This window comes from Equus caballus, chromosome 30 (assembly GCF_041296265.1).
Source record: "Equus caballus isolate H_3958 breed thoroughbred chromosome 30, TB-T2T, whole genome shotgun sequence".
NCBI lineage: Eukaryota > Metazoa > Chordata > Mammalia > Perissodactyla > Equidae > Equus > Equus caballus.
The window spans coordinates 34290855-34314434 of NC_091713.1; the positions used below are offsets into that span (position 1 = coordinate 34290855).

General features: G+C 42.9%; 1 protein-coding gene and 1 long non-coding RNA gene across 8 annotated transcripts in view; one reads left to right on the forward strand and one right to left on the reverse strand.

Annotated features, from left to right (window-relative positions):
- Window positions 1–1474: 1474 nt before the first annotated feature.
- LOC138921587 (uncharacterized) lies at window positions 1475–7273 on the reverse strand. The gene is made up of 2 exons (XR_011434279.1): window positions 4408–7273; window positions 1475–3161 (listed from the first exon to the last, which is right to left on the reverse strand). It is a non-coding gene; the product is annotated as an uncharacterized lncRNA (long non-coding RNA).
- Window positions 7274–17514: 10241 nt separating this feature from the next.
- The window catches only part of NEK7 (NIMA related kinase 7), a 160936-nt gene continuing 154870 nt past the window's right edge, over window positions 17515–23580 (forward strand). Inside the window, exon 1 of one of the 7 annotated variants that reach the window (XM_023632458.2) lies at window positions 17515–17816. Coding sequence is in view for 1 of the 7 variants with exons in the window: in XM_070255982.1 (XP_070112083.1) it covers window positions 17556–17816 (261 nt within the window). In the remaining 6 variants the exon portion in view is untranslated. Of the gene's footprint in view, window positions 17817–19618; window positions 20149–23580 lie in introns of those variants that run through there. The other 6 variants (XM_070255982.1, XM_023632459.2, XM_070255985.1 and 3 more) reach the window with 6 other exon arrangements.

Consider the following 23580-nt stretch of genomic DNA (forward strand, 5'->3'; position numbering starts at 1 on the left):
CATCCTTTGAATAATAATGGCAGTTAATCTCAGCTGTTTCCATTGAAATTTGCAACTCTATCTCTAATCTGTTATGTGGAATGTCATTTTGATAAGAAATGTGTACTAACGCTATCCCGGTATACCATATTGCCTCAAATTGCTCTTTTCATGACTTTCTAAAACATTTCTTTCACCTGGTTGCAGTCTACCCCTCAGTGAGGACAGTGAGCGTCAGCTGACCGACTTGGGGAACAAATTAATGAGCTGTTTTACCACTTGCCTCAGGGCAGAGCGTCTGATCAGTTCTCCCAGTTCTGATAATGCTGTCACCATGATAAATGGCTGAGATATAGGTTTTGGAGAAAGAAACCTCGTTTAGTTAAGAAAGAAAAGCAGTATAACCTGTTTAACAGGAGCAAATTAGTATGAGCACCCTTAACCATTTTGACCGACTGTAATTCTGGAAACTAGTCCAAGGAAAACCTTACCGAGTTAACTCTCTCTACTCATTTACTGTCCTTCCTAATGGAGGACTCAGAGATACAGCCTAGGTCTTAAGCCACCTGTCAATCACAGAATTTACATGAACAGAGAAAGTAGTTATTAAGCATAATGGTCCTGTAGACTCTCTGGTGAATTCTCAGCAGAAAACTAGTAAGGTAAAATCCTAGGGAATTACAATATTTGAGTCCAGATTTTACTAAACTCACATTAAGAGCCAACTATTTGGTTAGAGATATGAAAAAGCATTGGTTTTCTTCTCGTGGAACCCTGAATGCTTAAGCATCATCTTCCTGTAACCTTAACATTTTTAAGGACTTCACTTACATTTTTGTCAATCACAAAATCCAGACTTTGCTATTTTAATTGTTTTTATTGAGACAGATATAAGGATTCCACAGAGCTCTAAAAATGCTTTTGTTTCTAAGTAGCTCATTTGCATGGGAGAACACCACCGAAACCGATCAGATTTATGTGAACCAGCACATGTTGTGCAAATATAAATTCAGAGAAAGCTATGAAATGAAAAGAGCTATCAGAGCTCTCTATAAAATTTAACTAGACAGAGGTAAAAGGCCAGCTAAGCTCAAATTTAATAACTAACCTTCACTGCAAATTGGGCATACCTCAAAAAACACTATCCGTGTTAAATGAACTAAGAAAATCACGTTTCCCTGGAATTTTCAGAGCACTGTTTTCTTTCATCAAGTTTAATAACAAAAACAAACTTAGAACCATTTTTATTTCTCTTCCAAAGTTCTATTCAACATTCTTATCAATGGAGAACACTGAAGATTTTTATAATAATTCTTAAAAAACCATGCTCTCCTTACAAAAGAAACCTAAATCTCCTCTATTGTTTTAAGGCTTCCATAGCAGACTAAAATATGGCTCAATAACATTGTAAGATTTCAAATATAGACCAGTTAATTCTAAGATGCCATAACAGTTTTTTAGGGCCGCCGTAACAAAATGCCACAGACTGGGTGGGTTAAACAACAGAAATTTATTTTCTCACAGTTCTGGAGGCCGGAAGTTCAAGGTCAAGATGGCACCGAGTTAGTTTCCTCTAAAGCCTCTTTCGTTGGCTTACAGATGGCTGTCCTTTTGTTGCCTCTTTACGTGATATTTTCTCTGTGTGCATGCCTTCCTGGTGTCTCTCCACATGTCCTAATCTCCTCTTCTTAGAAGGACATCAGTCAGATCGGATAAGGGCCTCATTTTAACTTAATTACCTCTGTAAAGACCCTATTGAAGCCAGGGACCTGAGGGTTACTCTAAAGATTCCATAAGAACATAGTTACACTTCAACCTTGTTCCCAACACAGCCGCAGATGAAGAGAAGTCAGTACCTAGAGAAATCCTAGATAAATAACTTCAATCCCTGTTACATGTATTTGTAGAGCCCAAATGCTTGCTTCGCAGCCCATGCATAATTATAGTTTGCTAATTTGCTGTTTTCTTGTTTAATTAGAGAGATGACTTAGTGGTCACAAGGATTTATGAGCTTGTTTGCAGAAGAAAAAGGATGGCTTTAAGGAAGTTATGACCACCAGATAACCCAACCTCAACTGTGGCTGGCGCCAAAGAAGTCTAGTTGCTCAAGGTCTTATCTGAAGTGAAAGAAACACGGACTTACCCTTTGTTTCCACAAAACCCCACCTCCCAAGTCCCTTAGCCCTATAAAGATCCTCTCTTTCTTCCTTTGTTAACTTGGATCTGAGAGAACATCCTCTCCTGGCTTCTTGTTTTGGCCAATTCAAATAAACATTTCTTTATCTCCAAGCATTGGAGTCTCAGTGATTGCCTTACTGTACATCCGGCATAGACCTGAGATTAAAGGTTTGGTATCACCATTTCCAAGTACTGTCACATTTTGAGGTACTGGAGCTTCAACATATGAACTTTGGGGGGGGGGGGTCACAATTCAGCCAATAACAGATGCCAAGCCAGCTCAGTATTTCAGAATTTAAGTAATAGCTTTGTAAATAACTTTCTCAATGCCCATGCCCACAAAACACCTACCCACTATTTATGCCCCTCAAATTAAAAAGAGCACCAGATGACCTTAGAAAGTTGAATAGATAAAATGTTTATAAACGTTTGAAGTAGTCAGCAGTTATAATTTCCTATGCAAACAAACAGCTTTAACTGATTTTCAGATTTACAAAATAGATCATCTACCAGCACATGGTTAGTGATGGGGGAACCACTTTTCCACTTGAGGAATGAGTGGGAGAATGGATGAAGAAACTTGGAATGCTGAAATAAACATTGGAGCTCTAGGACACGTAAGAGGAGGAAAGGAGACCCATGATGAAGGTTGCTTGTTTTCCCCACTCAGGCAATGGTGGCCTCAGTGGGTGGCAGTCTTTCATTCAATGTGGTAAGTCTTTGCAACAAGTCTCTTCAATAAAGAAGACTTACATAAATGAAGTATTTTCTTTCTTCTAAGCTAGAGAAAGATGGCTATTTTTCCTGGTGGAAATCCTTTGGCATAAGAGCAAATTTTGCAATGCCAGCTTCAATTTTTAACTTGATTAACTATGGTAAATTCTACTTATTCTGGTTCTCTTGAGGTTAATATTTACATATTTCTTCTTCTTCCTCCGCCTCTTCCTTTTTCCTCTCCTATCTTCCCTTTAGGCCATTTTCTTGATGATTCAATAATTCAAACTCTAGTTAAGGAATAGTGGAAGAAAATAGGAGAGAATGTTTTAAAAACTTTGTCTTTTTTTCAATGTTTTGCTCTAAATCCAAATCTATGTCATTGAAAGAAATCACAATAAATTTGGGAATTGTGCAGAACTTCCAGAAAGGAGCTTTCAAATGTTTGAGGGCCTGAATTGTTTCAGTGTCCCCTTGGCATGCATCAACAGTGGCATAGTATTTCTGGCTATGAGGTAAAATATAAAACGATTTTTTAGATAACTACTTTTAAATTTTCCGGTATTAAATTTTCATCACGTTACCCTGGTATTTGGAGTCTTACTGTTTAAAACACCAGTAGTATTATTCAGTTTAAAAAAAAGAAGAAGAAAAAATAACTAGTAGAACTTTCCGAAGAGTGCTTATCCTGTGGGATAAGACTGTTTCTGAAGTTAAAATTCTCCTTTATTTCCCAGCACATCCAGTGGGCTTTCTCTTAAAGGTGAAGTGACTAATCTTTCACCCTTGAAGGATAATGATCATGTTGGTGAATGCTGAGTTTGCCTTCCAGTTCCTGAGTCACAAATGTCATCTTGCTCCTCTGTCGAAAGCTTTGGCTCTGACAGCTTCAAATTGTCTAGTACATTGCACAGGAAGTTTTCTTGAATTATTGATACATCTGCATAATTTGGGGAAGTAGAAAATGGTAATGTGGTAGAATTATTAGTTCTAATTCTTTCTTCAGGGATACAGTATTTTTACATGTGTTACACAGAAGGAAGAACTTATAACCAAATAGTTCATTCTGTAGGAAGTACATTTGTGTAGGAAGATAGAAAGGAAACTTACAAGAGAAGTCTTGTATCAGTCATTAGTGTATGCCCCTGGGTACTATTTACTTTATAGTGAGTTTTCAATAAATATTGGTGGAATAAATAGATGAGTTTAGATGGAGACAAGGCAAATTCAGTTATATTAAAATCCAGATTGTCAAGAGCACAAATTCTGAGCTCTGATGCTGCAATTCACTGGCATGCTGCAATCACACCCGTCCGTTCATGGTGCCCTTAAGCACGTCCGTAATTTTTTTACAGAACCCCTTAGACAACCAACCAGCAAACAAACACTGGCTGGTCAGCTGACTGAGCAGTTAAATCTAAACAACTTAGAATTTATGTCCTAACAACTTAGTAGCCATTTGAAAAATATAATACGTATAATTTGAGAAAACAAATAATATTTTTATTTTATTCTTAAAGAATCACAATTACTTACCAATAAGATGTGCATGTTTGTTGGACGCTGCACAGCTTCTCAAATCTCAGAGTCAGACTGGACATCCACACATCACTTTTGGTTCTCCATTGGTTTTCTCATGATACTTGCTTTTGTGTGTGTGTGTGTGTGTGAGGAAGATTGGCCCTGAGCTAACATTTGTTGCCAATCTTCCTCTTTTTGCTTGAGGAAGATTGTTGCTGAGCTAACATCTGTGCCAGTCTTCCTCTATTTTATGTGGGATGCCACCACAGTGTGGCTTGACAAGCAGTGCTAGGTTTGCGCCAAGAACCCGAACCTAGGAACTCCAGGCCACCAAAGTGGAGTCCACAAACTTAACTACTATGCCACCATGCTGGTCCTGATACTTGCTTTTTAAATTTTTTTTTTGAGGAAGATTAGCCCTGTGCTAATATCCGTGCCCATCTTCCTCTATTTTGGGACGCCTGCCACAGCATGGCTTGATAAGCAGTGCATAGGTCCATGCCTGGGATCCGAACCAGAGAACCCTGGCTGCCGAATTGGAGTGTGCAAGCGTAACTGCTACACCACCAGGCTGGCCCTTGATACTCGCTTTTTAATCTCAGAAGTCTCCCAAAACTCAGCTTCACAAAGATATGAGGTCATCAAAAGGAACGGAGCTCGATGTCCTGTGCAAACAGTGAACTACCTCGAGCTAGAAGTTCATAAGATGTCTGACAAACGTCGAGGATTGCTGCAATTCCCTCGAATATTCACAATATCCCTAAATATTCCCATATGAGTTTACTGTGGTGAACACAGTTGGAGGAAATAAGGTGTTAACCAACAATAGTCAGAATACTGAAGGTACCAATCATTTTCCTAAAAGTAAGAATGTATTCAAAGTTATTTTTGTCACACCACTCACTCATTGACTTTCTGATACTGTTTTCCGTAGTTGGAAGGAAGCAATGGATATAACAGGTAGGGATGCAGGAACTGTACCTAACTAACAACCTAGTCAATCGGGGCCCTGCACCTGACAATGAGTGTTGCCGATGCATCATTAATAGGTTTGGTAATTATGACTCAAGGCAATGGTTTTGGTTACAGGCATGCAATGCAGAGAACATTTTGAGAATCGCTGGTATAGGGTACTGCTCATGTAGCACAATGAAACCAATAACGACACAATTGACTGTCATCTCTTATAGGGGTCTTATCGACGTGCTGTTTGTGTGTGTGCACACGAAGGTTCCCATGCATCCTGCCAACACCTAAGAGATGGTGCTACTAAACTCATAGCGGTTCCACAAGCACTTAGCATGACCGTGGTAGCGTTTATGGCGGCTCAAGATCACATTATTATGGACTCTTTATGTATCTTAGTCCTCTTTATGTCCCCCAGAGTACTGAACTTTATACTCCTCAACCCGTTACACCCCCAGAGCATTTAATACAGAGCTTGAGCAATAGCAAGAACTCAATAAATATCAATTACTAGTGGTTCTTAACCTAGGCTGAACATTAAGATCACTTGGAGAGCCTTTTATTTTATTTTATTTTATTTATTTATTTTTTTTTAAAGATTTTATTTTTTCCTTTTTCTCCCCAAAGCCCCCCGGTACATAGTTGTGTATTCTTCGTTGTGGGTTCTTCTAGTTGTGGCATGTGGGACGCTGCCTCAGCGTGGTCTGATGAGCAGTGCCATGTCCGCGCCCAGGATTCGAACCAACGAAACACTGGGCCGCCTACAGCGGAGCGCGCAAACTTAACCACTCGGCCACGGGGCCAGCCCCATTGGAGAGCCTTTTAAAAATACCAGTTATCAAAGACTCAGCTCAAACCAACTGAATCAGAATATCTGCAGGTGGGGCCTGGTACAGCCAGGGTTGAGAAACACTGAGCTACACGTCGCCCTGGACCTGTAGTCACACCAAACGCATGCATGTCAAATCTATCTGACTGGGCTTCTGAGGATGCGCGTGTGTGCACACGTGCGTGTTTTTATGGGACACTTTTCCAAGGCAAGACAATGACAAATATATAAAGCAGTGCTTTTTTTTCTTTTTCTTGGATGCATAAGGCAAACTTGCTCCAATGTAGCTAAATCTCTCTCTTATTCAAAGTAAAACTTTTGGTCTAGAAACCATGACTTTGTTTACGGCATCGTAAGGGGTCTTTCCTGAAATGGTTTACGTCACATACATTGTTTAAAATGAAATATTCAGCTGTGAATTTAGAATTTGAAAAACTAAGATGAGAACTCATTGTTTTAATAACTTTGATATAATAACTGGATGGAATGAGTTTAATGATGAAACATGATGACTTGAAGAATAAAAATGCAAAATTAAAAACACAATAGAATATCACTACACACCCATTAGAGTGGCCAAAAATAAAAAAGACTGAAAATACCAAATGGTGATTTGGGTGTGGAACTGGAATTCTCATACAGTGCTGGTGGGAGACACAAAAGTGTATACAGTGTACGGTCCATTTAATGAGAAAGTCTGGAAGGGGTGACACTAATCTTGGGTGAATAGAAATCAATTGGAGTGAGAGGGATGGACTGTAAAGAGGCAGGAAGGAACTTTCTGGGGTGATGAAAGCTGTATTTTGGTTACACAGGTGTATACATTTGCCAAAAATCAGCAATCTAGGGGCCAGCCTGGTGGCGTAGTGGTTAAGTTCAGGCGCTCTCTGCTTCAGCGGCCTGGGGCTCGCAGGCTTGGATCCCAGGTATGAACCTACACACGACTCATCAGCCATGCTGTGATGACGTCCCACATACAAAACAGAGGAAGACTGGCATAGATATTAGCTCAGGGACAATCTTCCTCCCCAAAAAAGAAAAAATCATCCATCTGTACAATTAATATTTATACATTTTACTGTATATAATCATACCTCAACATAGAACTGTTAAAAAAGGAAATATTACATAAATCAGTTCATAAGTATTTTATAAAGTAAAAAAGTAATAATCGCCATGATTTTAAAATTGGGGAAACCCAATAAGTATATCTTCTCTTTCAGTATAATAATATTAATTGGGCTTTACCTCATTCAATACTCACAACAACTATTTGCGTTAAGTATATTTAAGCATACTCTAGCTATGAGGAGGCTAAGACTTGGAGAATGTTCCAGATGGCCACGAATTGGCTTACAAAAAGTAAGACAGAGAATCCCTGATTCAGCGGCCATGGTATGCAGTAGCAGGGGTGGACAGTAAACATAATCCCTAAGGAAGAATCTGAACACGCTATAAAAATCCAGGATATCTTTCTGCGTGGGTCCGCTGCCCAGGCCGGGTGTGAGGTATTGCTGGAGGGCTGTAGGTTTCTCTATGGCTTTTGGATTTGGGGAGGGCTTAAGTCACCATGGTCTTGGCCTCCCCAGGTCATATTACCAAAGGCTTAAGCCTTAGAGCTGATTCCAAGTTCACAGGAAAGTCTAAGTGCTCCTGCAGAAGGAACAGCTGCTCCATTTCTTCTGAATCTACCTGTTCCAATCAGCACACAACACTCAGGCTCTGAAAGCAGAGGCTTACAAGAGGTGCCAAGCACACAGAAGGAACAAGCAGTGTAGTCTACAACCTGCCACCGTTTTTTCACCTCCCTATTTCTCAAGGAAGGAGAATTTCATGGCCCAGGTGTCAGTCTTCCTGGGGTGGCTACATGATGGGATGCAACACTGGTTAGGGCTCCTTAGATTATGGGGATAGAAACTTCATGTAAACTGGCAAACTAAAATTGAAAACCAACGTACTGACTTGTGTAACTAAGAAATCCACTGGAGTCTAACTTCAGGCATGGCTGCATCGAGGGTCAGGAATCCTTCTTCCTTCACTTCTCAGCTCTGTTTCCTGTGTATTGACTTCATTTTCAGGCAGGCTCCCCCTATCCTATGGCTGAGAAGGCACTTAGGAGCCCTGGGATTATATTCTAGTCTTAAGAGTTTGAACAAAAGTCCTGGGGCTTACATTCATTGAGCCAGCTTGAGTCAGAAGCATTTATTACTCCCACCTTTTACCAGGCATTTATTACTCTTTCTCAATTCCTCTATTGAAAATATGGAGGTTATAACCAGGCTCAGTACCTCCAACTTGCTATCACCTGGAAGAGTCAGCTTGGCAACTATATCTTTATTTTTCTTCTTTCTTTCTATATACTCCTTCCTGCAATAAAGCTACAAAGCCACTTTGTGGTGATGGGAATTCTTTTTCCATTATTTTCAGATTCTCCAAATTATTAAAACAATAAAAATAGCAAGCATTGAGTTGTAAAGTAAATAATTCTAACAGAACTTCCAAAGAAATACGTAGAAAGATTTGATTCAGTGCCTCCTTCACTAATCCTTGTATACAATTGCCATAATTTGCATTTTATACTCAGATTTCCATCAAAATATTTTGTTTCTTTTAAAACAGAGATTCATTGTTATGCATCCTTATATCATAGTTCATTGATTCTAAGGTGCCATTAAATAGGAGATGCATTCCAACTTCACAGATGTTAAATGTTAAAAAAAAGAAATGTCAGGGCTGGCCCGGCGGCACAGCCGTAGAGCTCATGTGCTCCGCTTCGGCAGCCTGGGGTCGGATCCCGGGCATGGACCTAGCACCATTTATCAAGCCATGCTGTGGCAGGCATCCCACATATAAAATAGAGGAAGATAGGCAGAGATGTTAGCTCAAGGCCAACCTTCCTCAGCAAAAAGAGGAGGATTGGCAGCGGATGTTAGCTCAGGGCTAATCTTCCTCAGAAAACAACAGCAACAACGACAAAAAAAAGAAAGAAAATGTCTTAGAAACAATGATATGCTGGATTTACAGAATCCAGTGGAGTCTTTTTTTTTTTTTTTAAGATTTTATTTTTTTCCTTTTTCTCCCCAAAGCCCCCCGGTACATAGTTGTATATTCTTCGTTGTGGGTCCTTCTAGTTGTGGCATGTGGGACGCTGCCTCAGCGTGGTTTGATGAGCAGTGCCATGTCCGCACCCAGGATTCGAACCAATGAAACACTGGGCTGCCTGCAGCAGAACTTGCGAACTTAACCCACTCAGCCCCAGGGCCAGCCCCTACAGTGGAGTCTTAATGCATGGGAGACATTCAACAAATAAGTCTGGGGAAGGAAGGAAGGAAAGAAAGAAAGGAAGGAAGGAAGAGAGGAAAGATCCAAGGAAGAAGGGAAGGAGAGATTTGTGGAGGAGGAGGGGGAGGAAGGAAAGCAAGAAAAAGGGGAGAAAAGAGTAATTACATATCCTTCCCAAAGCATTGCATAATTCTGAGGCTTCCTTGGTGGGAAATTATTCCAATCTTCCTTTTTATGGATGGAAACTTTGTTTATTACATCAATAGTAACTTGACGCTTCCAAGGTAATAAACAGGAAGCCACCGAGGGACTTTGTAATCTTTGTAATCACAGGCCTCTGAGCTCTGCAGACTTTTCTTCCATGCAGAAGGGAGGGCAACACCCGTAGCTGCCTTCGGACCTCAGTGCAGGTGCTTCACCTTGCTGGCTCCTTTATATCCTTCAGATCTCACTGTAAGCGTCACTTCCTCCGAGAAGCATTCCTGGACTACCCAAGCTAAAGTGGGTCTCCTGTTGTTAGTTCCTCTTACAGCATCTTATCCTTTGTTCTCTTCAGACTGTCTACCCACCCCCACAAGGTGCGCATTAAGTAGGCTTCATGCGTCACTCGTTTCTAAAAGCGTGTATACTTTGACAGACATATCAAAGGTCAAGAAACATTTAGGAACCAAAGGAATGCAAGCCTACGTATTAATTACAAGATTCGGACTGAAAAACAAACAGGGCGACATGCTGTAACACTTATTAACCTTTAAACTACAACTACAAATTTATGGTTAATCCGTGACGGTAAATGAGAACAAAACTGTGTGCCGAGGGCGAGAGTGCGATTCAAGGACGGACGTCACCGCCTTCCGTGTTTCTGGAGCTGGACTGCTGACTAGCTCTTATGCAGATTTAGTGTGATTTATGTAAGCTAACAGGCAAGCTTGTGATTTTAGACCATCTTCCTGCGTTTGGACGCGTTACATTTAAACCAGGCCAGAGAGATGAGCTCAATTCCACTTCACAATTTCATTCGAGAAGGCTATTTGAAAGCCGACTCTGCAAGGTTAGGAACCCTTTCTTACAGTTAATCTAGGCTGTATGTTTTGTAAGGTTTTCATGGTTCGCTTTAGGACCCTTTATCACTGTCTTTACTGGTGAAGAACAGCAAGCCTGTTAGTACATGAGCATCACTCTCTCTTTGCTGTCTTTGGATGTGATACCTGGAAAACTTCCACGCGGCTTGTTACCGTTGGCAACTCCACTCCCCACCTGAGCCTCACCATCTTTTCCTTTGCATCACATCACACTGGATCATCCCAGGTAGAACCCCAGGGGCAAAATACTGATGAAACCCCATCCTGAAGCCGTACTGGGCCCAGAATTGGTTCGTGAGCTGCTGCCTCATCACAGGTGTGAAAATCTCTTAATACAGCAGCTGATTATCTCAAGACACGTTAAGAAACAGATGGGGGTATTGGTTTTGCTTTTTGTATAGTTCACACATCACTCGAAAGAATCAAGAAGCAGGGAAATACACAGAATATCCATAAAAGGAATTAAAATATTAGATTCTGAAAGTGATAAAAGTAGATTCTAACCTTCAGGGGCTAAACAATCAACCGCAAAGATTCAGATGATATGATTGTTCTGACAATACAATCTCTGTATGTATTTAGATGTCAAAACAGTATAATTGCCTATGATATCACGAGCCGGGCATCAGTAATAAAGGTTTGGTTATGCAGTAACTACAGAAATGCATTTCAAAAGTTTTATACAGGAAATGAAAACAAATTAATCATCGACATGACATGATTAAGTTTTGTGTTTTTTTTTCCAGTCGTCTCTAATTTACATTGTGATATTTCTACAAACCACCAGCTGTAAAATGGTAAAACATACCTAACTACTTAGATAGAAGTTACAGGATGTACAACTGATGAAGTATGAATTTTGCTTAATTTAGAACATGAGGGGCTGGCTGGATGGAGTAGTGGTTAAATTCTCGTGTGCCACTTTGGCGGCTTGGGGTTCACAGGTTTGGATTCTGGGCACTGACCTATGCACTGCTGGTGAAGCCACGCTGTGACCGGCGTCCCACATATAAAATAGAGGAAGATGGGCACAGATGTTAGCTCAAGGCCAATCTTCCTCAGCAAAAAGAGGAGGATTGGCAGCAGATGTTAGTTCTGGGCTAACTTTCCTCAAAAAAAGAACATGAAAAAGTAATATTTTATTTACTCGTCTTCAGGAAAAGGTAATTATTTCCATCTTTCAATCTGAGCAAGTAAAGGACAAATAAAAACAAAACAGAATTTTAAATAGTTCCCTCCTTTGTTGCCCAAACTATACATTACCTGTGTGTATACTTATATACTTTTAAATAATTTTTAAGTTATTTACATATAAATAATTTAAAAAATAATTTATATTTTAAAATGATAATAAAAAATTACATATTTATATAAGTAATTTAAAAGTTCTTCAGATTAAATAAACCTATTCCTTATAGAGGGATAAATAACAGGGATGGGCCAATTAGGACTGTTTGCAGTTTCCACAGGTGACCTTCTACTGTTTGTCTTCTCCCACTCTTTGCAAGAACAGATTATCCCATAAGCCTATAGATAAATACCGGCTTGCCTTCTCCCGTAGTTGAATGGTTTATGAATTCAAACATTCTTGCCCTGACTTTTAAGGATGGGCACTTCATCAAGTTTTTAAGCACGTCTCTGATTTTGGCCCCCCAATTCTCAAGCTTCGAAAATGACACAGTTTTATTCTGGGAAATGTTGTTGCAGGTGCTCCTTATTCTACATAATGCTAACTTTTGCATGGAACTCACCAACGGTGAATTCAATGGCAGAATTATGGAGGACGTTGGGGCTGTCAATGATTAACCAGGCTTATTGTCATAAAGACAATAAGAGCCTGCGCTCAGTGTTCTTTTGAGTTGGATGTGGCATGACTCCAAATCTGGTTTTACTCACATCCGGTGTTTCTAAGTCTAAACAGATTGAACATTAACAGTTCAGTGGACCTGCTGAAGAAATAATTATCGAGGTATTTTAAAATGCACTTCCGCCATTAAATAGAACAGCTGAAAAAGAAGATCGAAGAGATGTATGTTTTAAGCAATAAAAGCTTACGTATGAGCAAAGAGGGTTAGAAAGATGCAAAGTGTACTGAATGCAACTTTTCACCTCTTGTATTGACTATCTTAGGGATGTACTGTCGGATCAGTAGCCTATGAGTGGTCTCTTGATTTAACTATGTGGAAATACTAAAAATAAACAGAAATACTGATGAAGTATTAATTTTGCTTAATTTAGAACATGAGCGAGTGGCTGGGTAGGGAAAATTCCATTTTCTTTCCCGTGTAGGAAATAGTTGCTTCTACTGCTCAGACCTCAGTGGATTTGGTGCATTCCAAGACTGAAGTGAGGAGCACAGAAGAGGACTGTTTGGGTCAGAAGTGGTAGAGGGCGACAGAAACTAAGCAGGACCCTTTAAGATCTTCCCATTTAGCTTTGTGAAATCCCAGGATATTTGTAACATCCCTTTTCCAGGGTAGATGGGTGCACACAAAATATTCCAGAGAAACCAGCACTTTTTTGAATGCTCTTTGGGACTTGATTATCACTAGCTGTTTGTTGGCATGGATAATTGAGAGGTGCTTGTGAGAACTCAGTGAAAATGCCACCATTGTTCGGGAGAGCGTATCCTGTGGAAGCGCCTTATGGTTTGGCTCCACATCAAGGATGGGATGTACAAGTGTGAAAAGGGAAATAATTTTTTAATATACTTCCTTCATTGCTTTGACTTATTGCCCATTGCATATTGGCCCTCTGGCTTTTATACTAAGAGACAAAAACCATAAATTCAGTTGGATTCTGTTGACCAAAGGAGATCATGTTATAAACATGAATTGCTGGTTGTACTCTTTCCTTCTTAGAAATCAATACAAAGTATTACATTTCCTTACATTAAAAAACATATACAGTGTAGTGAGATGTTCCCTCAGCCCTATAACTACTACAGAAATAGCCGGAAAAAAGCCACAGTCAGTTTGCCACTATTTTTAACAGTGAACTGTATTCTCAAAATACCCTAACGAGATAATTGGGACATAGTGGAGTTTTCTTTCTGTGATTAAATTAAGACTGACTTTATTGTTTTAATGGGAAGTTCATCTGTACCATCCATTAACAATTAAATGCAGGGGGCCATTAAAGTGAAAAAGTGGCTTTCTAATATTTTTCATGTGTGTCTTCAAAGCAAGATGAAGATTTATTTTTCTGACACTGTACAGAGACCACAGCCAGGGCCAGAGAAAAGTGATCTCCCCTGGGTTGTCTGCAGTCTGCACTTTGACTTCCTTCTCCTGGCCCAGTTGAGTCCAGACATTTCAACAGCTTGACTAAGCCTCATCACCATTTAGCTGCCAAAGTCAGCGGCTGCCAATATCACCAGTAGCTTTTTCAGCACACCTGTTGCCAGCACTGTGTTTGAGTCAAGAGCCCTTTCTGGTCTATCCCAGTGGCTAGGATCTTTTTCAAAGGAGAATTATTTTTAATATTACTTCATCATCCTTCATCATCAGGAAAACATTCTCCTAGCAAGGTTTTCTCAAACTTTACAGAGAAGCTGCACTTATGCTGAAGCTGGTATGTCACATCTGGTCTGGGTTAGCCTATGGATAAAAAATGGCTTTGATCATCAATACTACCTCTGATTTTTATTTTTAATTGTGTGGGGCCAGAAAGCTATATGAATAAAAAAACATCAAGACTTGGTGTAAACCAAGGTTTTCAGTGTAATAATCAAATACCATTGGCAGCAAAGTTAATCTGATAGTTAATGGTATGTATTGCACGGTAATTAGGTATAAATACTGAGTAGCTCACATAAAGAGCTGTAATTCACCCGTTTTGGGAAGCCAAACAAGCACTTTTGGAGCAAGCTTGGGGTAGGGATGAATAGAAAAGTAGTTAACACGGACTCTGTTCCGACGATCCCCGGGACCAGAAGAGCCCTTTGGCCAGAACTTTCTGCTTGTCCATTAGCCATTTGCTCCAGGCGAGGGGCCCATGGGGCATAGCTTTCTGCATCTGATGCTGAAAGCTATGCCATCAGTATTTCAAATACCAGCAGGGTCACCCATGGTGGGCAGGTTTCAGAGGATCTTCCAGACCAAGACAGACAAGGAAGAAGGAACCGGCCACCCATTTCTGAAAAAAATTGGCCATGAAACTCCTGTAAATGGCAGCACAGCATTGTCTGATAGAGCGCCGTAAGGGGAGAGGACGGTGCAGAAAGACTGCGTAGGGTTCCGCTCTGCTGTGCACAGGGTCACTAGGAGCTGGAATCCACTCAATGGCACTAACAAGGGGCCAGCAGCTGGGGTCCACCCTCCATATCTACCACCTTGGTGATGGAAAGTCACAAAGACAAAGTGCAGTGGATTCAGTTCTGACTGTCTTCACAACCTGGCGAACACTATACTACTATTTCGCTGTTGCTTGGTAGGCCTTCAAGGTGAAGAAACGGGACACAGACAGACGATTTGAACACTTTGGGTACCACCTAGCCACTGATAGGATACTTCCTAGAGAAAGTCTTTGCGCCCACTAGGGCTTCACAAGTTTGTTTTGACCCATTGCCTATTAGTGTTCATAAGGTATGTAAGTTTTCCTTATTCCAGTGAAATCTCTTGTCTGTAGATGAATCTGAAGTTTACTTAAACTAGGCTGTTTATCGATTATCTATGTATCTATCTATCTACATTTTCTAAAAGGCAGTGCGAAAGATAGTGAAAAAAACCCAAAACTCTTAACCATGCCTCCTGTGTTGGTTTGAAATGTCCTTACCCTGGGAACCTCTGGTTATTTTTCCTGCAAGGCGTGCCTGTGTATGACTCAGGTGACACTGTTCTCATTTGACTGACTGACTTTTATTTGGGGTGACCTGACAATAATCTGGTTCAAACGGCAGCGTCATTGGCTTCACTCTTGCCTCCTTTCTTATCCTACATCCAAACCACTGGTAAATCTTGTTGGTTCTGTTTTAAAAAACAAATCTGGAATCTGATGATTCTTAGCACCTCCACTGTTAGGACTAAATCAACAATATTTTTGCCTGGCCATTACGATAGTCTCTTAATTCTTCTAGTTGTTCCTAGCCTGCAGTCTATTCCCCACAGCACAGCTGTTCTCTCCCAACCAAATCTGACTGGGTCACTCCTCCAGTGGCTTTCCATTTCATTCAGAATTAATTCTAAACATTACAAGCTTCTACATTTGTCCCCTTCCCGTACCCCACCCCCCTTCTGATCTCATCTGCTACCGCTCTCCGTTTGCTCACTGGATCTTAGCTACCCTGGCCTCCTGGCTATTTCTCAAACATGCCAAGCCCACTTCCACTCAGGGTGTTTGCATTTGTTGTTGGGTTAAGTGCTCCACTCTGCTCCTGGATAGACACGTGGCTCATTTCCTTCAGGTCTCTGCTCAAATGTGAGAGGCCTTCCCAGAAAAACATATTTCAAATAGCATCCTCCCTTCCCATGACTCCTTACCCTGCTTTATTTTTGTATGAATCACCCTCTGACATAGTATGTATTTATTGGCTTATTATTACTATTTTTGCCTTTTCTACTGCAACGTAAGCTCCATGAAAGCAGAGACTTTGCATCTTGGTGACCTATTGTTTCCTCATGCCTTAGAACAATGCCTCGCACATTTATTATTACTTCTTGGGCTACTGAAATCAACATTTCCTTTAGAGATCTTGAATTAGTTTTTCTCTAAAAGTAAACTTTCCGAATCTTAATTCCATAGCTTTATCATTTTAAGTATTTGAGCTATAATCTACCTATTCTTGGACTGAATAAATCCCTTTGGTAGGGAAGTGAACTAGCGAAGACCTAGGAGTAATAACTATTTAATGAGTCCTTCATACGTGTCAGGCTCTAGTGCTTAAGAACTTTGCTTTATCTCATTTAATTGTAACCGTCCTGGAGATGGGCATTATTACTATTCTCCTTTTACAGACAAAGAGATTCATACCTGAAAGAAGTGGAAATAACTTGACGCCAGGTCACAGAGTTAACCTTCACTGGGCTGAGACTGGAATCAAGGCGTGGTTGACCCCTCACAGCCTCCTAGTTATGCGTGTCCAGTTACTGGAAGCAGTGAAGCCGAAGGATTCAAAGTATTCCTGTTGCAGTTCCGTGTACTAGGGTTCTGGGATATGGATATATTTATACATATTTTGGATACATAATATATATATCCCACCCCCGCCCAAGATTCCTGGTACCAAACCAGGTAGTTCACCTTTCGGAAATGTCCTAAAAGCCACTGTCCCCTATGCTGGACCTCTCACTTTAACGCAAGGTTCGCTTTAAGTTAAAGCGAACTAGTTTCGAACAAGGTCCGCTAAGAAGTTAAACTACTTAGCAAAAGAGGATGGGATCAAAACGCCGTGTTCCAAAAGAAAGGGGAGGTCTCCGATTGGGCTTACCGCTTGCAAGTGGGGGCGTTTAACTATAAAGTTCTCAAAAAGCTGCCGACCCCCAGCTCGGAGGGGAGCTGGCCTGCAGGAGGGGAAGACGGCGAAGGGGGCAGAGCGGAGCGCCACGCACCACGCGAGGGCTGACGATGGAAAGACATCGGCCTGGAGGGGCTCGTCGAGAGCTGCCTTCGGCTGCAGCGGGGAAGCGGCGAGGCCCGCTCCGCTCCCCAGGGCGCCGCGCGGGGCGCGAGGGGCCGGGTGCACGGCGCGCAGGGAGGACGCAGCGCGCGGAGAGGGCCAGGCACCGGGCGCGCGGGGAGGATCGGGCGTGCGGGGGGGGCCGGGCGCACGGGGATGGCCGGGCACCGGGCGCAAGGAGAGGATCGGGAGCGCGGGGAGGATGGAGCGCGCGGGGCGCACGGGGGAGGATCGGGCGCGCGGGGACGGCCTGGCGCGCGCGGGGAGGATCGGGCGCGTGAGGAGGATGGAGCGCGCGGGGAGGGCCGGGCGCGGGGCGCACGGGGGAGGATCGGGCGCGCGGGGAGGGGCCTGCGCCCGCCCCGCCCCTCTCCTCGGGGATGCCGGGATGTTTACACTGCGGACGGCGGCGGCCGCGGGAGGATGGGCCGCCGCTAGGCTCGCAGTCTGGACGCGCCGGGCCGAGCGCAGGGTGGGTGCCCGCGCCTGCAGCGTCCGCGGGGGCGGCGCGGCGGGAGGTGGCGATCGGCTCCGGGCCTCGCGGCCACAGCCCCCGGCCCAGCGGGCCTTTCCGCGGCGCCGCCTGGCCGAGCCGCCCGCCCACCCCGGGTCCTCGCGGGCAGGAGAACGGAAACCTCCCAACTTCTTGGTGAGTGGCGCCGGGGTCCCGGGCGCGGGGACTCGGGCGGGGAGGGGAGGTCGGGACCGCGCGGGCCGGCCTCGGGATCCCCCCGCGCGGGGAGTGGGGCGGGGCGCGCGCGCTCCAGCGGGGTGGGGGTTCCGGTCCTGTCGGGGGGCAGCAGCGGCAGCGGGCGGCGGGACTTTGGCGCCCGGCACGGGCTCTGGGGCCCGAGGCCGCCACGGCGCCGCGGTAGCTAAGAAACTCTGCGGCCACGGCGACGGCGGCGGCGGCGGCGGCAACAGGTCTTTGGTTTCAGGACCGGAGGAACTTGAGCGAAGTCCCGCCTCCCGGCGATGCTCATTGGCGGCGTCGGTTATTTATCCGTCGCGGATTGGTTAGGTTCTGCTGTCAGGATTCGGCCCCAGCCAGACTGTGGAGAGTGAAGTTCTTTGGGAGAGTGGGTGGTGGGAGCCCGGCAGATAGCGGAGAATCTGAAGTAGCCTGAGAAGTCCGGGGAGCGGGAGCGTCCCGTCGGAGAATGAGCTTTAGTGAGACTGTCAGGGTTAGGAAATGTCAGAGAGAGGGACGAAAGGCAAAGCGAACAACTGGGGGTGATGGCGGCAATGCAAAAGAAATTGAAAATTGAGGCCAAAGTCAGAGAGACGAAGGGGAGCCCAAAAGAAAAAAAGGAGACAAGTGAGAGGACCACGTTGCCCCAGGACAGTGTCAGGAAGCGAGTACAACCTAGAGGATGCTGCAGTGAGATCTAAGGAATTCCTGTGCCTCTTTCCTATATAGGGTAGGCCTTGGGATCTGTGTCAAACAGATGAATCGTGTTCTCCCATGGCTGTAGTCCTTGCTGGGATAAGCACTAAAAATATACTTACCTTACAGTACGATGTGCTTCCATCCTTGAGCAGTTCTGGTGACGAAACTGAAAGTCAGAAACATATTACAAAAGTGAAATGATTTTCCTCCTCCTTTTAAGGATGCAGTTGAAAAAGAAGATCAAATGCCCATAGTTTGTAGAGCATGGCGTACTCGTCATAATTAGAACCACTGTTTCTCATTCCTCCTCCAAGGAATGTGCAGTTTCGGGAAGTGTGCACGCTCCCTGCAGGCGACAGCCGTGCGTCTTGTCAGCTTGCAGGGCAGGATGTGTGTGTGATAAATCTTTATGGACAGGAGCTTGAGCTGCTGCGGGTGTGGTCGAAGAATGGCATAGTACTTCTACTCAAAAAGGTGTATGATACTTTTGGGACAACTGGACAAACACTGAAAACGGTGGATAGTTAAACGAGAGATACAATTAACCCTCTAATGCTTTGTGGCAACTCTTGCTGAATGGACTCCGAGTATTCTTGGCTGTAACACTTGGTGAAGGCCAGTGCACTGAAAACGGTTAACTTAAACTTAAGTGGTTATTTCATTTCCAGGGGAAGTACTCCTCGGCTCCCCTCGGGAGACCCAGTGCACAGCTTACCGCGCTCCTAAAACCCGCAGCATCCTCCATTTGGGAGGAATGGGAGCTTGCTGGGGTGAGGGATGAGAGATGTTGGAGCTTTGAAAAACTCTGCCTCTGGGAGGAATCAAAGAGGCAGAAGTACGGGAACAGGGAGAGCAGGGTCGGCGAAATGAAAGCGAAGGATCCCCTGGTGGAGGCTGGTGGCTTGCTCGCGGGGTGGGGAAGCCCGGAGACCCTCTGGGTGGTGCGGGCCTGAGATTGCGCTCTGGGGCGGGAGGCCCCGCCCCCGCAGGACTGACGGGCTCCGCAGCCAATGTGCGGCGAGGACGGCGCGGTTCCCGCTCGGAGGGCGGTACTTCCTCCCGGCCCGGGGCTGGGGAGGGAGCGGGGTTGCTCCCGGGGGATGTCTGCGGGCGGGGCGGAGGGCACCTCGTGGGACCGAGACCTGAAGATACAGGGGGGAGGCTCGGGTCTCTGTCGCCCCCTGGTCCGTGTCTCGGTTCACGGTTCAGCTGCACCTCGGCCTCGCCGCTTGGACGGAAAGTTCATAGTTGATAAGCAACGAAGCCGGTCAGCAAACGAAATGTCCGAGTGACTGTGTGATGGGGCTTTTCCTCTGAAATTGGAAAGCAATAAATTTCAGAATCCAAGTTGTAAAGCATTTTCACCATTACCCGGGAATCTCTCCACGGTGGAGAATCCGTCTGCATTTAAAGCGTAAAGGCGGTCGCTGGATGGTCTGAACCACTCGTCGGGTTTCCTTATGTCGCTCGTACCTCTCTGGCCCCTCCGTTCCCTTCCCCACTTACACATTTTCCTGGCTGGACGCTTGCAAGAGCTCTTTCCCAGCCCAGGAAAACAGCAGTCACTCCAAGAATGAGGAAGCCGCGTCTGGTATGAGGACGGCGTCCCAGGGGAGGGGGCAGAGGGGCGGGTGGTGCAATGGCCAGACCCGAATAATGAAAGTCAGCGCTGTAGTTGCAGATAATCGGGAGTGCACTGATAGTTTGCTTCCGTAAGTGAAAACCTCATAGTCCCCTCCCCTTCGTCTTCCGGGTGGTTGCAATCCACTGGGCTCTGATTTATTGCGAACATTGAAGTATTCTTTTCTTCTCAGCTGTTGTGCATTTACTGAATTGTAGGTTTCTTCATTTTCACTTAAACACGTGGTGGACTGAGACATCATCAGAGACTTAGGGCATTTCTAGAACCTAACACTGTTTTCCTAGGAACTGTCTGATGTTTTAAAATGTATCTCTGTATAGTATTACCAATGTAGCCACCCTTCAGGGCACCTGGAGAGGAGAGAAAGGAGGTTATTTAATGAATGCAGTTTTGGAAAATAAGTTGCTTAATGAGATAGTAAGTTCCAGATTTCCTTTCAGGTTTTGTTTCCTTTTTAAATAGTCTTTGGTATTTAAAAAATGTGCAGTGTAGCTGCAGCTGCGCAAAGCAGCACGTTCAAATTAAAATATTTGTCCCTTCAGATATTTGCTCGAGTTATGTGGATAGGTATTTTAGTAAATTATATGTAAAATATGGTAGCAAACTCAGTATAAGACTTGAGAGTGTTTTGGAAATGACCTGTGTGATGCCCGTTGGCTCTGAATTGCTTTATCAGCAGTGACTTTATGAGCATGTCTATAAATACATAGCAAGATGTTTTAAGAAGTGTTTCTTCACATTTTTGCATGTTTCAATTCAATCTCTCCTCTTCTCATTTTTGTAGGGGATATAGGTGAGTAACATTTGGTTGTATCATTATAATTATATCTGTTTGCAGGATATATTGGCGGTTCGGAATTTTTCAACTTATTCATAAAAATAATATAGAACTGTTCACTTTTAGAGTTACAAAACTCAGAAAGTGCCGATTCCTCTTTCGGTGATTGATATTTTGATTATCCCTTTGTGGTATATGTCTTTACAGAATATTTTTTTGTTCTAAGGAAAACTCTTAGAGAATATTTTTCATGGTTTTTGGTGGGTGGTGGGAATGAGGACAGACAGTCATGAAGCATTCCTTAGTTTTTTAAGCAGGATGACTTCTTTTCCTAACCTTTGTCAAAGTAACAGCTCTGTCATACTATTTACGTAATCAACTTATACAATTTGAGCTATTTTATAATCGCTATCTGGAGTGTTAATCAGAACAGAATATAAGTGAATGGAACTTATTTAATTGGTCTATAAAAATGTAGGAATATGTTTTCTGTTACTTAATGGGAATAGATCTTTCTGTAAATCTGGCCATTGGTCTTCTGCTGATCATCAGTGTAAATAAGTAAGGGGCAACTTTTCCGTTCCAGGTGGCTTTTGTGTAGAACAGGGGTCTGGAAACTTTTTCTCTAAAGGGCCAGATAGTAAATATTTCTGGCTTTGTGAGCCATATGGTCTCTGCCATAGCTGCTGCCATTGTAGCCATGGTCAATACCTGAACAGGTGGGTGTGGCTGCGTTCCAGTAAAACTTCACTTATACAAACAGGCTGGAGGCCCACCCCTGCCCTGAAAGGTAACACCAAAGGGCTAAATAGGATTCTAGGCCATTGATGTTTGGGTTGACATGGATTTTCCACAGCAGTGTTTTATATGTAACTTTTTGGTCCTTTGACCTCTGTGGCAATCTTTTGACCTTTTTTCAGTCCCTTCAGAATAATGCCCAATTATTCGTTATCAGATTTTGTGTTTCATTTCAGAGACTTCATAAACATATGAACCACTTTTAAGTTTATCCACTTTTTCATGGTTTTCCACCTTTCTTTGCCTCGGGTTTGGGGGAGGATCCTCCACCCATTCTGTGATGTTGAATGATTGTGCACCTCTCTCCAGATTCCTTGTTCTTACTAAAGTGAGATGGAATCTGATTTCAGAGGTTTATCTTTGCTTTTTTGACTAATAGCACTTTAATGTGAATGTGTTTTGGTGTTTCTTTAACTAGGATTTTTCATGTTAAGCCTACTGGAGTGACTGCCTTTGTTGCTTTTAGAGAGAATTTCTGGCATCTGGGGGGGGAGTTGATTTTTTTTCTTAAGAAAACTTGACTTATTCTTTTTTTTGCTTTGGTTTTTTTGGTGACTGAACCAGCTTTTGTGGTTCTTTTTTTAAATGAAATATAATTCCTATAACACTATGTTAGTCTCAGGTGTACAGTGTAATATTAGATATTTGTATATACTGCAAAATGATCACCACAGTAAGTCCTGTTAACATTTATCACCATACATAGTTACAAAATTTTTTTCTCACGATGAGCATTTTCAATATCCTTTCTCCTAACTGCTTTCAAATGCACAATATAGTTTTATTAACTATAGTCCCCACTATGCTGTACATTGCCTCCACATGCCTTGTTCATTTTATAATTGGAAATTTGTATCTTTTGATTCTATACAACCATTTTGCCCACTCCCCACCCCCCACCTCAGGCAGCTACCAATCTGTCCTCTATTTCCATAAACTCAATTTTGTTTTTTTTTTTTAGATTCCACGTATAAGTGAGATCATATGGTATTTATCTTTTTCTGTCTGACTTATAATGCCCTCAGAATCTATCCACGTTTTAGCAAATGGCAAGATTTCATTCTTTTTTATGGCTGAATAATTCTCATCGTGTGTGTGTATGTGTGTGTGTATGCCATATAGAAGATAGAAGAAGAAGATATATATACACCATATCTTCTTTAACTTTGTCCATCCGTGGACAATTAGGTTGCTTCCATGTCTTGGCTATTGTAAATAATGTTGCAGTAAACATAGAGGTACATATATCTTTTCGAATTAGTGTTTTTGTTTTCTTCAAATAAATACCCAGGAGTGGAATAGCTGGATCATATGGTAGTTCTCTTTTACATTTGTGGAGGAATCTCCATATTGTTTTCCATAGTGGTTACACCAATTTACATTCTTACTACAGTGTACGAGTATTCTCTTTTCCCACATTCTCACCAACGCTTGTTGGTTCCTGTCTTGGTAATTATAGCCGTTCTGATGGCCATGAGGTGATATCTCATTGTAGTTTTGATTTGCATTTTCCTAATAATTAGTGACACTGAACATCTTTTCATGTGCCTCTTGGCCATCTGTATGTCTTCCTTGGAGAAATATCTGTTCAGATCTTTTGCCCATTTTTTAATTGGGTTGTTAGTTTTTGGTTGTTGAGATATATGAGTTCTTTATATATTTTGGATATTTACTCCTTATCAGATATATGGTTTGCAAATACCTTCTCCCAGTTGTTAGGTTGTCTTTTCATTTTGTTGATGGTTTCCTTTGCTGTGCAGAAGCTTTTTAATTTGATGTAGTCCCATTAGTTTATTTTTTCTGTT